General features: G+C 41.4%; 1 protein-coding gene across 3 annotated transcripts in view; it reads right to left on the reverse strand.

The window, feature by feature from the left end:
* The window catches only part of LOC117963384 (probable E3 ubiquitin-protein ligase DTX2), a 31,231-nt gene that overhangs the window by 11,006 nt on the left and 2,395 nt on the right, over positions 1–17,830 (reverse strand). For 2 of the 3 annotated variants that reach the window (XM_058998324.1, XM_058998326.1), the window contains exons 2-4: positions 15,406–16,003; positions 6,292–6,350; positions 762–875 (exon numbers count right to left, since the gene is read on the reverse strand). In XM_058998324.1, coding sequence (XP_058854307.1) covers positions 762–875; positions 6,292–6,350; positions 15,406–16,003 — 771 coding nt within the window. The remainder of the gene's footprint in view (positions 1–761; positions 876–6,291; positions 6,351–15,405; positions 16,004–17,830) is intronic. The other variant, XM_058998325.1, reaches the window with a different exon arrangement.

Raw genomic sequence — 17,830 nt, forward strand, 5'->3', positions numbered from 1 at the left:
ACAAGTCTGGCAAGTTCATAAAATCCTTTCTTGGAAACAGAAGCAGATGCAGATTCGATTTGTATTCCACATGCCTGCAAATGCATTTCCAGAGACATATAGCATATAAGGCCTCTTTGCGAGCTATTGTGTCAGCAGTTAATTAGCAAAGCATATTACAGCTGCATCAAGAAGGGGTGAAGATCCAGAGCATTGGGCCTTATACTCAAAGCTTCAGCTCAGGTTATTTAATTAATAAAATACAGTTCGATTCACATGAAACTGTTCTAGCCTGGTGCTGGCTGCTTTAACTACAAAAGCTTTTTTTAATAAAAGATTTTGAAACAAGTCTTTAAATAACTCAGCAGTTAAAGCTTTCTAAATTGAGCCCACGTGTGTCTTTTTTAATAATGCAATTTGTTGCTGTTTATTCCTTGTGTGCTGATTTTTATTGTTATTAAATTAAGAGAAAGCTGCGTTTGGTGGATAATTGTGTTCCAGTCAAGTAGTAACTATCTCAATGTGGAGTGCACTAGGAAAAACAGAACAAAAATGAATTAGATGTAAAGGTGCAATAACCAATGCTTTAAAAAATATATTGTTGTTTTTGCTGTGGGATCTTCTTGGTATTTTAAGTCAGGTGAATATAAACTCCATTAAAAGAAGAAATCTCAATTTTGAAAGCGCTGGTTATTATTCCACCTTTAAAAGACCCCACCACAGACAGAAGCAACGAGGACTCAGCGTAGCTGAAGCGTGGAAACAGAAGCCAGAGTAACTACCTTTCCTGGGCTCTTTCTTTGCCCTCCTAACAGAGCTGTGGTTTTTGGTTTGTGGAGGCGTGCGTGAGAAGCACACGGGAAGTCCGGCTGCCGACATCAAAATAGCCGTCATGCCTGAGAGCCGTCGAGACATGCAGAAAGAGATGAACAAAACAACGGGACACAAATTAAACTGAGTGCGAAAAACAAAAGAAAAGCTCTTCATATATGAACGTGTCTATGTGACGTGAGCGTGAATGATCACATTTGTGCGTCAAAATACTCACTAGGGCCCAATTTTGCTGGATTTAGAGAATACTAATGCCATACAAAATGCACGTGGACCCATTTTTATTCTGATTCATCATTAATGATCTGGTTATCAAATCAACAGAATTGTTCCACATATGCACTATTTATTTATTCTAACCCCCCCCCCCCCCAGATAAAAGTTAATTGAATTGGACAGAGCTTCTCGCATGCAGCCACAGCACTGTACAATGGTGTTGGCAATGTTACCGGCGATGCGGATTTCTTGCAGCCCATGGTTCGGGGGATTTGTAGGAGGCTGTGTGGTCCAGTGGTTAAAGAAAAGGGCTTGTAACCAGGAGGTCCCCGGTTCGAATCCCACCTCAGCCACTGACTCATTGTGTGACCCTGAGCAAGTCACTTAACCTTCTTGTGCTCCGTCTTTTGGGTGAGACGTAATTGTAAGTGACTCTGCAGCTGATGCATAGTTCACACACCCTAGTCTCTGTAAGTCGCCTTGGATAAAGGCGTCTGCTAAATAAACAAATAATAATAATAATAATTTGCCTTCATGTTCCTCCCTTGTTTCCTAGGTTACCTTCCATTGACCAGCAGAGTTGAGGTCGATTTCTGTCTTTCAATTCCAATTCCATTTTAAAATCAATTCCCAATTCCAATCACTTTTTAAAATAAATTTAGTCGTTCCCAATTATTTTTATTATTTTCACCCCAATTTGGAAATGACCAATTATTTTTAGGCTCAGCTCACCGCTACCACCCCTGCGCTGACTCGGGAGGGCGAAGACGAACACACGCTGTCCTCCGAAGCGTGTGCTATCAGCCGACCGCTTTTTTTCACACTGCGGACTCACCATGCAGCCACCCAAGAGCTACAGCTCTCGGGCAGCTTACAGGCAAGCCCGCAGGCGCCCGGCCAGACTACAGGGGTCGCTGGTACGCGGTGAGCCAAGGACACCCTGGCCAACCTAACCCTCTCTCCCTCCGGGCCGCCCCCTGGAAGCTCCTGTCCTTGGTCGGCTGTGGAATAGCCTGGACTCAAACTGGCGACGTCCAGACTATAGAGCGCATCCTGCACTCCACATGGAGCGCCTTTACTGGATGTGGCACTCGGGAGCCCCCCTCAATCACCTTTTAAAATCAATTCCAACACATCATTGATCAAAATTGCAATTAGCAGTATTCTGTTAATCACAAAGATTATTAGGTCTCTAAAATATAAATTCCAATTCTTTCGAAGTTGGAAATTGATTTATTGGAAATGGAATTGGAACTGAAAAACAGTTATTGACCCCAACCCTGTTGACCAGTACAATGTAACAAGGACTGACCAGTATAATGTAGTAAGGGTTGTAAAGATCTTTTGGTTTGGGATCCTGTACTCCTGTTGGAATCCAGCAGTCGTAAAAGCCATTGCACACCGATCCCTGGCCTAATCCCATTGCAATGCATGAAACGACTGTCTAAATGTTCATCCAACAAACATGCATGTTTTCTTATTGTGCCATGCAACACCAAATTCTAACTGCTTCATGAAAGTGATGCAGTGGTTTTTAATCTAAATTATTTTGATGTGCATTGCAAATGACAGCAACCATTGACATTATAAATGATCTAGTACGGAGTGCATGCAATAATATTTGGGTAGGGGCGAGTTACTGTTTTTTTTTTTTTGTTTTTTTTTTTTTTTTAAACAATTTATTCATTTTTCAATTTTCTCCGAATTTGGAATGTCCAATTATTATTCAACCTGGCTCAATGCTGCAACCCCTGAACTAACTCAGGACAGACGAAGACTCGCAGCTGCCAGGCCAGCCACAGGGGTCGCTGGTGTGTGGTGAATCAAGGACTCCCTAGCCGACTTAACCCCTACCCCACCCCGTCCCGGTTGACAGTGGCATAGCTTGGATTCAAACCGGCAATCTCCAAGCTATAGGGACACTCGGGAGCCTCAGTTAGTGAGCTTAACCAAATTAGAGAGAAATCTGTGATACTGTGGCTCGTTCGACACTAACGACTGCTTGATAATAGACCGTTTTTTGGGCAACAGCACAAACTATTTTTGATCAGGTTATCCGGCATTAGCCAACTGGGATATTTTGAGCTAAGGGTTTAATAAAAGAATCTTCAGCACAATGGGAGGAGTAGATTTGTGAGGTCCAAACTGATCTCATTTGTGATTACGGCTCAATTATGTAGAAATGCTTATGCAGCCTCACACTATACTAAGAAAGTGAACAGCACTCCCAGTCATAACACAAGTCCATGCTCCTGGTCTGGGTTTATAGTGATTAGGGTGCTGGGGAAGTCACATTACAGTGATTGTCTGCAGCGTGCATTGTTGACTGGTTATTTAAGTTTGCAAGCCCTATTGTAATACAGTACAATGAGAAACTAAACATGTTTCCTTCTGAAAAAGCCATTCATTCAAGCAGCTAGTGTTTTCTGTACTAGTTGGATATTAAAATGATCATTAACTGCTGCTTTGTAATCGTTAAGTGGAGACTATACCACATAGTTTCCAGTATATTTTTGCCATCAAGGACCACAAGTTTCTTGGTATGATGTTTATTGGTATGTTTCAGGTAACGCTGAGCCTACAAAGGAAAACTGGCTTCACCTTGAGGGGATTACTGTGCTACTTCTGATACGTGGGATGCAAAACCTCAGTTATTACAGCTACAATTCACTTTAGGTTGGTTAACCACAGTTCAATAAAGGCCAGCTTGCAAAGCCGGTGAATAAACAACAATACAAGGTTGTGCCTTGTGTCTATTTAGGTCTCTGGTTTTAGGTTTAAAACAATATAAAAAACACTCCCAGAAAACATGAAATTATACACTGGAGACTACGACTTATTTATATTCACTTCTCTCCCTCTTGGTTCATGGTGCAGTTACTGTATTTTGTTGCTATCTGTGCTTGATTGGTTCTCAGGATGCCTGAACAGATCAAAGTTGGGCAACAGCAGAAAGATCCAGTCAATTCCCTTTTCGGGCAGCAGGAAACAAATAAAGTCCAGATCAACATTGATTTTGCACATCTACAAAAATCCAGGACATTTCTAAAAACAAACACTGAAAAAGGGAATAACAGAACACAGAAACAATATTAGAAATTAGAGCGCACAGCAATGTGAATAAACAGACCACCAATATGTAAAAATGTAAGAATACATATGTATGGACAGGAATTCTGAAGAGAATGCTGTTACTAAGTTTTATTACAACTGAATACGAGGTTCACTGGATAGTGGAAAGAGTGACCTACATACAAACTCTGAAGTTGTTCCACTATATTCCCAGCTGTGAATTAAAAAGAACACAGATTATACAGAAACATCATAACAGATCTATTCCTATCTGTCTAGAACGAATTCAGCGAGACCTTTCACTCTGTCCACCAGCGAAGAGCAGGAAAGGCCGAGCACCAAAGACTCCCAGACATTGAACTAAAACAAAATGGCTGCCATGAACCTCACTTGGACTATCAGTCGTAGCCCCTTCCTTCCTGCCTGTCCTCAGCTCTGTGCTGTATCCACACAAGGGAAAACAGACTGCAGCTTCAAATAGACAGGATGCAGCAGCTTGTTGCTACACAGGTCATAAACACAGTGAAACCTGAATTAAACAATCACCAAATGAACAAAGGACTTTTGTAACAGAATATGTGTACACTCAAAGCTCTTAAAAGAAAATTATTTTACAGCCTAGATGTCTGTCTCAATGTCTTCTTCCAGTCCAATAACGTCATTGTTTATTTTAGTACACATTGTATATATGGTACCATACAGGGGTTTTATAGTTAAGTGATAAGGCTGGTTAACTGTACGGCTGAGCCGTGCAGACATATAAAAAAAAGAAATTCCTTTACGCTGTTGGGCTTATCACAGGATATATAGATATACTGAAGCTAGTAAATCGTGGGAGCCATATAGATGTAAGTGAGGCAGTCATTTCCTCTGTAGTGTAATTATCTGTAAATATGTACACTAAATCAGTCACTTGGTGCAAATTTATAAAGAAGTACAAGTTAGGGACCAACTTGCACAATGAAAAAGTAAAACAAATTGAAATTGTGCAATTAAAGTCCACATGGTTACAGCAGTGATTACCAATACTTATTCTAGCCGCTGCGCCACTCGGACCCCTTTGATAACACTTTAAAAGAGTAAGTAGCGGGGTTCCAAAAAATACAGTGTTACACGTCCCCACGTGTTGCTACAACTGTTTAAATAACATACCTGTCATTTTTCTTTTCATTGTTAACATCCTGACAACTTTTTATACTTATAACTTTAAAGTCTGTTTCAAAGCTCTTTTCAAAATGTCTGCTGTAGTGCACTCATAGTGTAAGGATTATTGCCCACATTGTCAAACAGGTAACGCAGTGATAACGATCCATGATGTGGTACGGAACAGAAAAGCCAGAGCACTAAAGTATTTTTTCTTGTGTGTTATTCCTGCAGTGATTTAGAGGACACACCCAATCTCAAGCCCCAGTGCAATAGAATGGCCATTTTGAAAAGAGCTTTGAAAGACTTTAAAGTCAGAAATGTAAAAAGTTGTCAAAGAAATGACAGGTGCGTTATTTAAACAGTTGCAGCAACACGTGGGGCCGTGTAACGATGTATTTTCCGGAACACCGCTACTTACTCTTTAAGACCTTGGTGGTGGTGCAGACAGCTCATATTTGTTCTTCTTTGACAATCAATGATTCTGTGACTTTAGTGCACATTTCTAAACAATCTGCAGTTTAAAGATGCACTGAGAATTCAAAGACAATCGAATTCAGACTTTTTGCGATTGTTTGATTTGCCATCAAAGCGATTTTTTTAATGGTGACCAAGCCACCACGATACATTAGATGTCTTAATATACATTTTAATAGATCAGGATGTGGGACCCTCACTATAAAGCTCTGTATTCAATTCATGCAAATACAACTGCTATTTAAATCAATAAATGTGTTAATGTTGTAACTGGGAGAAACAGACTGAAGAAGCTCAATTGCACAGCTAGAGGTGTTGTCTTTAATAACTTTTGAATAGTGTTGGCAGGATTGAGATCCGTTTGGATCAACTGAATACATCCCTACTACAGCTTTAAGGAGTTAAAGCAAATCAAACCAATACAAAACGTTATCTCGGTTAAACACAGCCTGGTGACAGACGACATCAATACCTTAAATTCACTTTCCTTTCCTGCTCCTACCTTTGTGTTGACACATAATAACCTTTAACAATTAGCAGGAAAAGGTTTTGCAATTGAAGAGACTGATTTACCTGCCAGGGCTGAGTTCAGGTTACCAGGTCCATTGAGCTGCACAGGGACAGAGGTGACACTGAAAGAGAACAGAGCACAAGCGAGAAGTGAACTAAACAACCACCACAACATACTGGGACAAATCAATACATGTAACGCGACATGCTCACGCAATATCTCCGTACATGTATATCTGTATAGACAATCCGTCTTCAAATACATGAAGATTTTAATGAGCAATCTCAAAGTGGCATCCCAAATATTACATTTGTCCTTCATTTCACCCCCAGAAATGTGTTTTCATCAAATTACTGGGTACAAGCAACTAAATGTTCCCTGCATCACAAGCAAGCAATGTGTTTTTTCATTAACACTTTTCATTCATTCACACCCTCGCATTTTCTTGGCACTGCAATAATGGACTCCTGGAGTGTCTGTAGCTACCAAACCAATTCTAGAAATGTTATATATAGGCCTAGGTCTCAAGTGTATAGTTTTGAAAGATGTATGTTTTAGGAAAACTATTTTAAAACATGATATCTGGTTCTACACTCGGTTATAGAAGTCTCTGTTAGCAGGCTGTGCTTTCTGATAGTCTTGCACTTTCATGATCACCTGTAGAGTGAAATTGTCCCAACCCCTTCTCAGCATTCTTTCTTGTCAGTAACCAACCAGCTGCCTCCTCTACTGACTGACATACATTGTAACCAATAATACCCCTTCGCCACTGGCACATCCGTCCCGAGGGCTCGGTACGGTATGGGTACGGGTACGGGTGGTGCACCACCGGCTATTCGTCGAGCCGAGTGAGAACCAAACCACGAAACTCCAGCCTCACAAGACATCTGAATCTGGTTTGGAGCCAAGCCAAGCCAGGGGAGGGGTTAAGGATTTTCATCATTACGTTGCATTAGTCAGTACACTCCAGAAAGACAAACAACAAATATGGCAGGCAGTGAGTGTGATGAGAGAAAAGTACAGCCTTGGGATGCTGAGGAAGTGCAGGCTCTCGCTTCTCTGTGGGCAGATAGAAGTGTTCAGGAAGACTTGGAGTCGTGCGTCAGAAATGAAAAGGTTTGTCCAAATTTCTGATTATTTGAAGCAAATGGACATAAACCGTGAGTACGGTACACTTACACACACAAAAACAATTCTACCAGATTTCTCATTCTTTTGACCTTTATTATATTCATATAAAAAGAAAAAAAATGTGGAAAATAAAACAAATTCTAAACTTATTTACAAAAACACAGTAAAAAAATACCGTACAGCTTTTATTTATTTTTTATTTAAGCACCCAAACAAGGGATATCTTTGGCAAATCATAGTAAGTCGATATAAATCTGTAAAATTTGTGGATTATAAAGAAATTCCTAGATATATTTACAAAATATAGCGATACAAGATACAGCTGTACCGTTGGTCTATTCATTTTTGAACACCATTTGTTTGCGCATGTTATGGCAAACTCAGTTAATAACAATAATTAATAACAACTGTCTTTCGTTGCATGTGACATCAGTAGCACGGCTCGGCTCTGCTGTGGAAAAACAGCCCAGGCTCCCCTTAACAGCACTGTGAGGGCTCAGCTGTACAGTGAAAAATAGGCAGAAGATGCAAGCGTAACAAATTCAGGGAAGGGAATTCAGGCAAACTGAGAACTCTCTTACTTTCATTAGAGAATCCACAACAGTATCCAAATTTAAAAATACCCTTAAGACACACTTATTCTGCGCTGTATTTTTTTTTTTTTAACTCTTTGACTCTACTGCAGTCTGTATTGTTTATTATAATGTACTGTACTTATGATGATCAGTTCTCCATTTACCTATTTTATTTATTTATGTATCTATAGAATTGTAACTGATTATTATTCATTGTGTTTTGTAATGTTGATTTGTTTGTTCTGTTTTGTACAGCGCTGCGAGACTCCTAGGTGTGAAAGGCGCTATAATAACTATTATTATTATCCAGTGTACATGTTTGCAATATTATGTTTGTCAGAACTGTACGCCTGAGACCTCCATCAAGTCATTAGAACTGCATGACAGGTGCGATTTATGAAAGCGCTTTATTTGCTACTAGAGTATATTTTGGGGAAAAAACCCCCAAAAAACACGATTGAAATGTGTAATATTATTGGCTACCATCCTGCCTTGCCAGCAGTGTATCTCTCTGCAGGCCCACAGCCCCAAGGACAGGCCAGCAAGAGGCAAGACTAGGCTGGAGCTTCATATAGCCAGCCAGCTCTAGATCGTTTCAGATTTGATCACTGACTAGATATAGAGATAGAGAAACCAAGAAAGCCTGTGACATTAGGGTCCTTGCAACATGCTTTCAAATTATAAATGTTTTGTCTAGGTCTGAACCTACATGGGAAAAAAGAAGGTCAAAATGATCAGGTAAATATACCACCTCCAGACCCGTTCTCAGCACTGGCAAGAGTAAAGCTCTGCATGTTTACAGCACCTGCCCAGGCACCATATTCACATGAGGTTTATATATCAACCACAAATGGAGGAAACATCTCTCCAGAATTATTTAAGCTGGAATCACCCAGTCTCCGCCACGACTGCAAATTTTAAAATTAGACCCGTGAGCAATGAGAAAGTTCTGTGCTGGAGACAATATCTATCCACTGTTCAAACATTAGAAGATGGTTCTGCTCTTACTTCTGTAACGCTTTGGCTGTGTTACATATTTCTGTGGCAGGCAACAAGACAGGATACTCCTGAATTCGACTGCTCAAAAAAATAAAAAAGCACAGTATTTGAGGACTTGCAATGAGAACCATTACAAACACAATAATAATAATAATAAATCAGTTAAAAAAAAAAAATTACAAGTGAAGCTACCCTATCTTTACGAGTCATTCAGAATTATATTTATACATTTAATACACAAAATGTATGTTTATTACATATTAATTGTAAGTGTGTAAAGTCTGTTTTTAACTAATGTCCAACATCTCTCAGACATTTTGACCGACTCGAGGAGATACAAAAGGGTTTTGGGATTCCAAAGCTTAATAAACCCTCTTGAGTGGAGCAGTGAAGTTAACTGTGAGCTACCAGAGGCAGTGACTTTAATGCAGAAACTGTTTGCGTACAGTCAAACAGAAAGCCAAGGCTGTGACAGTGATGGTGATGGTGAAGATCTGCAGCTACGATAGTGGAGACGGAGGTTGATTGCGACGCTCTTGCTGGGAAACAGCTGGTAAAGCCAGTGTTGGTTGCTGTGGCTTTCAGGCTGTGTTAATCAGTTTCTAGGTAATATGAAACCAAACAGAATGAAATTGAAATGTGTGAGGTTTCACTGTGCTAGCAAACTCTAATCTCTACAGACTCAGGCAAGAGAGTTGCTTGGCGAGAGTTCTCATCACCCTCGCCAGGCAACCTTGAGCAACAAACCAACAAGCAAGACATGGTACGGATTACAGGCACCTCGAGTGCTCTGCATACTGTGCACGTGTGGAAGGATCATGGCAAGTTACACACATGAGGTTCCAAAGTGTGAAACTGCAGAATCGTCATCTCCAAACACCAACCAGTTATTACCGCGATATTATCAATAACTTGTTCAGTCTTATTTATTGTACTGAAGAATTGTTCTGGTTAGTTATACTTTTACATTTGGAGGAAGTTATTCCAGATACTGTAACTCAATCGTTTTAATTTGCTTTACCATGATATGAACAGCTCATATGATTTCATCTAGGTCATAAATACCACTTCTCTAATAAACTGCTCCTTGCCATTTTTTATTTTGTCCGTACTCTTGATATGTGTCATGGTCCTCAACTTCACACTGGCAGCTCGAATTCTAAATCTACAGCTGTGGCAGGGGATGGATGTTGGACATACTCATTTTATTTATCAAAACATACAGATTTAATGAATTTTTACTGACTCGAGAGATATAATTAAAAAAAAAAAGCTTAACAAACACTCCTGAGTGTTGCCTAATTATCTGGAGCAGTGTAGAGAACTGATACATACCAGAGGCAGTGAATTTTATGCAAAAAACTGCTAGTGTATACTAAAACAGAAACCCAAGGCTGTGACAGCGATGGGTAAAGATTAAGAATTTACAGCAGCAGTGGGGGATGGATGCTGCCACGGCAGTCATTTTGACGGTTTGAGATTTTTATATTTAAATGGCCCTGCGTGTCTGAAAGTTATGCGGTTATCCGTTTGACTTTTCCTAAACACATGTATTAAATACTCTGACAGCGTTTGAAAGGCAGCATCATGAAAATAAGGAATTTATAATCCTGCCCACCTAGAACCCACAGAGCAGTCATTCTGACTGCCTTTTACAATACATGTTGTTATCTCTACTGGACCTGAAAATATCAGTAGGAGAGATTTCATCTTGAAGCTAGCCGCAGCGAGTTTGGCAGAAACATTTTGATCAGAAACCTACAAAGCATCAGCAGCAGCAGCTCAACCTGGATGCAGTGCTACACCGAGTGTTACTTTAGTTTTAAATTAAAAAATAATTTTGTTTTCACAGTTTTGTATGTACATATACCTGTTTACACCTATATACACACCTGTTTCTTTTGAAATGTTTATTTTATTATAATTTTTCATTTTTTGAAGTAGTGCTTTATATGTGGCAAGTTACAAAAGAAACCATTTTATGTTTAATTGTTCATTTAAATACAGCGTTTCGGCTGTGCAGAGGTTTGATATATCGAGCTTGAATAAAACTTGAGCTGTATCTGATAGTTTGTCTTTCATTTTAATACTTATGTTTAAAATGTAACAGTGGTTTTAGGTATGCGTATAACCGCGGCGGTTCTAGGGTTAATGAATAAAAACCGAAATTTAAGACGTCCTTAACACAAAACTAGAACAAAAAGTGTACCCTTGGAGTCAACAAGGTGCTCAACAACTACGAAACCACGAAGTAAAAAATAACTTAAATACATGAAAGTAAGATATGCTAAAAATAAGTTAAAAATGTCAACCCCTCACCTTGGAGGATGCAATAGCTAGAACATCTGATTTTGTTAAAAGCTGTTGTACAGCTCACATGTGATTGCAGCGATTCAGAGCTCTTGAATTCTAATACTTTGCTTCCTACCAGCTCATCAGCTGCTGCTGTTGAATGTGTCGGTGTTGAAATGAAGCCAGGCATGGCCATTCTACCTCCCGACAGCTCCACTGGGGTTGCTCAGCAGCGCTATGACACTTCCACACATGGTGTGATAAAAAGCACGTCTGCTGGTGCTGGGACAGGGAAACAACAGCCCACTAAATCATTGCTTCCTCTGCAAAAACACCCTGCTGTCCAAGAGTCCCTGTCTCTCTCTCTCTGCCTCATTTCCTGTCATGATCAGTTATGACAGTCAGCCTCTTCTGCAGGCAGTTACAGGGCTAATCTATGGAACTGCAGGCAAGGCAAATGTAAGGAATGGACACGGATTGCAGCATGATAAGGGGCGTAGCAGTTTTACTGTCAGCTTCATTCGGTTAACCAAGGAACAAAAGAGACAGCCTTAATTAAAATTGCAGCAATACCAGAATGCCAAAAAGTGATATTGTGACAAGACAAGAGTCATGGCCCAAGCTGTTACCGGCAGGAATTACAGACTCAGAGAGAAGCTGCAGTGAAGCGCTGCTGCACACGTTTAATTCACAAACAAACACAGGAACAAACAAACTGGGCACGAGGGCCAAAATAAAAAGTTTACACAAAACAAGCAAACATAATATAGGCTGGGCATTCGCCTTCACTATAATTACACAGGTCAAAACTCCCTTTCCCAAACAAAGGATTTCTGCTCAATTACCTTATTGGGGAATAGCCACCTGCGATTGCTGGCAGGGACAGAATTAACCCCATCCCTGCCAACCTTACATTCCTACATGCGTTATTTACACAAGCAGGGCTTTTGCCCTGCCACAGATATAATATTAGCTTAGCTTGTATCCTCAGAAAATGTAATGATGATTAAAATTTAATCTCTAGCTTAGCTGTACCAATTATTTTTTTTACAGTAGAATGGTTGTGGAGGCTTTATAGTTGGTGATAGTTATAAGCTAAAATTAAACCTTTAATATGGAAATATTGTGGTGTGGTGTGCATGTGTGGAAGGCAGACACATAGACTCAAATGAACAAAAAAACATTAGTCTGCAGGATAACTGGTTGTATCGCTACAACAAAACTCCCCTGCTATTTTATGAAGTGCTAATTAAGCACCCATAAAAACACTGCAGCCTATTGCGGGCATACAGTATCTGCATGTCAGCAACTTTGAGAAGAGACATCGTCTGCAAAAAAACAAGGCTGCAGCTGTGATCCAAGCTAAACACCGAGAACATTGTCAATGCCCTTGGACTAAGGTAGGAAGTCTGAATTCAGGCCTTGGCATTTGACTAACTTTAGTAACACACATCCTCTGCCACGGCCGTTATACAAAATTAGAACGATCAGTATTATGAAAAAAGAAATCAGTATGACCTTCATCATCTGGGGTGCACCAGAAGTCAACACACTGGAGTGAACGAGGGCTTATTCTCTTAACACACAAACAACTGCACGCATCAACAAAAGGTACCAGCTTTGCAGATGTATAACAATTTCTTATTGGTCAGGTTTAGATGTTTCGCTATGGATTGGTGACCATCACAGATTCGAAACACAACTATAGGTGGGCGCCACTAAAGGGACAGGGATTATTTTTATATATTCTATGTTACCATGGGAACAGACCCCTAAACTGGAAAAAAAAATCAATCCTGGTATTGGTTCATACGCATGTACACGGCAAATACATTTATCAGACTCCTACCTACGCCGCTTCATGTCAACAGCCACCATACTTATAACTAATAACAAGCCTGTAAAGCACACAGTCGTATGTTGCATTTAGTGGGAGAAACACAATTTCACCTGCTACCTTTAAAATCACATTTCTCTCTAAAGCATAGCAGTGTAAACCTGCGCAGACATAACTACGAATGCACCATTTTCTACAGCAGCGCATCAAAGTTTACACAAACAAAACAGAACTAGAAGGGAAGAAACAATGAATATATAAAATAATAATAGGGGTCAGAATATATTACCACACAAAAATATGTCTCTCGCTTCTAATAAAGTTGTTTCTCAATAATGCATTTAAACTACAGTACAAGTGGAATCCTATTACTTTCCTAACATTCAGTGTAGGTTCAGCATTTCATTCTAACACAGTACATTAACTCCTCTGTCTCAATCTCAGCACAGGCTGCGCGGCTCTGCTGGTAGGTGATGACGTCACTCTGCTGACAGTTCCCTCAGCTCAACTTCAGAGTGGCCCTGCGTCTACCGCTCACAGGCGAAATAACTAGTTAGTTAAACCCAAGCATTTATAATTTAAATGGAAAACAAACTTTGCTCAATTACAACTCTAATAAAATATCACAGCTAAGGCTGGACTACAATTTAACAATTACACAAGTATACTTTCAATTAAGCACTTCATATGACAATATGAGTTAAGCAGCTCAGTTACTTAACAAGGTTCAAACTCTGAGGTTTTTCATACGCGCGTTAAAAGAGCAATTTAAGAACTATTTTATCAATTTCTATATGTTGTAATTACAATTCATTACTCTAGTTCCACAAGGGAAAGGTAATGAAATTATACTCAACGGTTCCTTGAAGACCCAAGTGTCTGCAGAATAAATCTTCCGTTGTAGTTAAAGTTTCGCTTTGTTGCCACAAATCTTCAAACCCAAGTTGGGCCGCCTTTATCTTCAAAACCTAAGCTGGGGTTTTCGCACATTTGCCGTGTGTTCCTTTATCTTCAAAACCCAAGTGGGGGTTTCACACACGTCCTGTGCGTTTTCTTCTTTGAATGCTTCGCCTCGCAGGCAGACACAGTCTCGTTATGCTGTGGTTACGACTGGAAACATAAGCTTGAATCCGAGCCGGGAATGGTTCTTTTTGACACGTAGATAAACTGACTCGCAGACGTTTTTTTTCCCCCTATCAGCAGGAGTCCTGAACACGGAGCTTTCTTTGACATTCGTTTATTGCAGGGTACAGAATCTTCTTGCAGTCAAGAGGTATGAAGTTTAATGCTATTTTCTCTTATTAAGTCATGTTAGAAAATTCTGACTGCAAGTTGCCCGTTCTTACAGGACTTTCACATAAAGACCTATACATTACCCCTAACTGTCTTCCGTTGTTTTGGACAATGGGTTGCCTCACCCTGCATGGGATGAATACATAATCTAATTATGACTTCCTTCTGCTGTCTCCATCTTTCGTTTCCTCCATAAATTCTATTTGGATGCTCCGATCTATTTATGATCCTGCAGAGCCTCTTTGTGTCGGGTTCAGTTGAAGTCCACTGGTCAGAGAGCTCACTACCCCCTCCATTGACTTCCAATTTCTAAAAGAATACTGTCGAAATGGACGGGTTTCATTTGCTGTTGATGTCTGTAGCAAAAAAAACTACTTAGTCCAGCAGCAGACCCCACAAAATGTTTGAGGTACCCAAACTGGCAGTACAACATTTGTCAGACATGTGAACAGGCACCTTCTTATATAAAGAGAACACTCATCCATACGGCACCTTCTTATATAAAGAGAACACTCATCCACACGCACAGACATGTGAACAGGCACCTTCTTATATAAAGAGAACACTCATCCACACGCACAGACATGTGAACAGGCACCTTCTTATATAAAGAGAACACTCATCCACACGCACAGACATGTGAACAGGCACCTTCTTATATAAAGAGAACACTCATCCACACGCACAGGCATGTGAACAGGCACCTTCTTATACACCATTTTTCATCCAATTACTGATCGCACAACCCCAGCAACACTTAAAAGTAACAAAACAGCAAATTAAATATCTGTTGCTTGGAATTATTATTCTTCAGTTACGTTTTTATATTCATGTAGAGATTTTCAGCTCGGGGAAGCTGGAACCTCAACATATGATCAAACAAAACAAAGCTCTGCTGCTTATGTGTGTTTTTTTAATTATTTTTTTTAACACAACAGTGGATAAGTGTTTTCACAAAGGACCCCTAAGTAATCCCGCTGATCTCAATCCTGTGACTAGCAGCTGCAAACCCCAGTGAGTGTTTAGTACGACCGCAGAGCGCTCCCTACCTCAACCCGTTGGAGACAGCTGACTGAGCTGCTGCTGTGAAGGTGCCTGCCGAGGCTGCTGGAAGCCAGGGGCCGCCCCAGGCCGCGTTCCCCACCGAGAGAGGCCGCTTGGTGGGGTAAGGGGAGTAGCTGGCTCCAGACTGCACCGCCGTTGGTGCGGATGTCCGGCTGGGGCCGTGGAGAACGGGTCGGCTCATCTGCGCTTGTCCGAAGGAGTGGCGAGTGCGACTCATGATGGGGCCGGTGGCGCTGTTGGCCAGGCACTGTTGACAGGAGCAGGCTGGGCCGGAGTGGATCACAGAGGCTGTCGGCCCGGGGGCCGGGGGGTAGGGAGCAGAGACCTGTCTCCTGACTTGCCTCCTGAAGCTGGTAGCCTTGTTGATCTGGGCCAGGGCGGTCAAGTCCACTAGGTAATTGTGGCCCAGTTGCCCCAAGTCTGCGCCCTGCTGGCGGGACTGGTAAGAGTTCTCCAGGAGCATGGACACGTTGATCTCGTAAGGGGTCCAGCCCCCTTGGTCGTTCGCCCACTCCCAGGTCACTCCGCGGGCCACTGCGCTCGACTGGGGCAGCAGGGTCTGACGGACACAGCGCATCTTACCTGTATAAAGGAAGGAGAGGAGATTAACAATCTTCTTATTAAACCTGTTACAAAGCACAAACCCCATTCATCTATGTAAAATGTAATTCTTATGAATTCATTAGTATTATTTTATTATGGGTTTTTTATGAGGAGCCATTATTAACATGTACCGGGTTGCATTACAGACCCCAGAGACTGAAAAGTGTAAGATTAAAACCCACTTCCTACAAGCCCGGGGTAATCAGTTTCTAAACTTAGAACTTCAGCCCTGGTCAACACTGCTTATCAGTTCCCAACCATCCACGTGTGCTTCTTGTTTTTCAATGCGAGGGGGGGTTGGGTTACAGGGCTTTCTATTTCCTGTTTTTATTTTACTTGCTTCCTGAACTGGCCCCTACATCTGGTGGCAACAAAACCAGTCTGGTACCCCCTCCCTTGCAGACAAAGCATGTCAGTCAACAGGGGAAGCAGCTGATTGGTTATTGACAGGAAAGATGCCAGTGAAGGGGTGGGCACAATTTCACTCTCCAGGTGAAATGGTCTAAAAGCATGCCTGTAGTAGCAGATCTCATGTTTTGAAATTAAACACGTTTGCTAGAACAGATCCTTCTTTGAAAACTGCACACTTGAGACCTACAAAATGAACAGATGTGTAGAGTGGAGCAATTTTATGGAACTATTTTGTTAACTACAATTACTTTAATAACGTATACCCTGTAGCCCTGGGATAAGTCTGGTTGATCTTCTCTGGACTCCAATGTCCTTTTACCCAAATTGAAATATCTCGACATGACTAATTATTTGTAAGTTTTTCTAACATGTACTCAATGAGCCACTGTACACTCACAGGCTTTCTATGAATGGAATATGTAAGGAAAGGCCCGGTTACATTCGACAGCTGAGATCTGCTAGAAACGTTCTGTTGGCAACCTGAACACGAAGGAGCGATTCCCAGCACAATGTGCTAACGTGGGTTACAATGTGCAGTGCAAGCACACCTCTGTGTAGCGATTCCACAGCACAATGTGCTAACGTGGGTTACAATGTGCAGTGCAAGCACACCTCTGTGTAGCGATTCCACAGCACAATGTGCTAACGTGGGTTACAATGTGCAGTGCAAGCACACCTCTGTGTAGCGATTCCACAGCACAATGTGCTAACGTGGGTTACAATGTGCAGTGCAAGCACACCTCTGTGTAGCGATTCCCAGCACAATGTGCTAACGTGGGTTACAATGTGCAGTGCAAGCACACCTCTGTGTAGCGATTCCACAGCACAATGTGCTAACGTGGGTTACAATGTGCAGTGCAAGCACACCTCTGTGTAGCGATTCCACAGCACAATGTGCTAACGTGGGTTACAATGTGCAGTGCAAGCACACCTCTGTGTAGCGATTCCACAGCACAATGTGCTAACGTGGGTTACAACGTGCAGTGCAAGCACACCTCTGTGTAGCGATTCCACAGCACAATGTGCTAACGTGGGTTACAACGTGCAGTGCAAGCACACCTCTGTGTAGCGATTCCACAGCACAATGTGCTAACGTGGGTTACAATGTGCAGTGCAAGCACACCTCTGTGTAGCGATTCCACAGCACAATGTGCTAACGTGGGTTACAACGTGCAGTGCAAGCACACCTCTGTGTAGCGATTCCACAGCACAATGTGCTAACGTGGGTTACAACGTGCAGTGCAAGCACACCTCTGTGTAGCGATTCCACAGCACAATGTGCTAACGTGGGTTACAACGTGCAGTGCAAGCACACCTCTGTGTAGCGATTCCACAGCACAATGTGCTAACGTGGGTTACAACGTGCAGTGCAAGCACACCTCTGTGTAGCGATTC

Source organism: Acipenser ruthenus, chromosome 24, assembly GCF_902713425.1.
Source record: "Acipenser ruthenus chromosome 24, fAciRut3.2 maternal haplotype, whole genome shotgun sequence".
NCBI lineage: Eukaryota > Metazoa > Chordata > Actinopteri > Acipenseriformes > Acipenseridae > Acipenser > Acipenser ruthenus.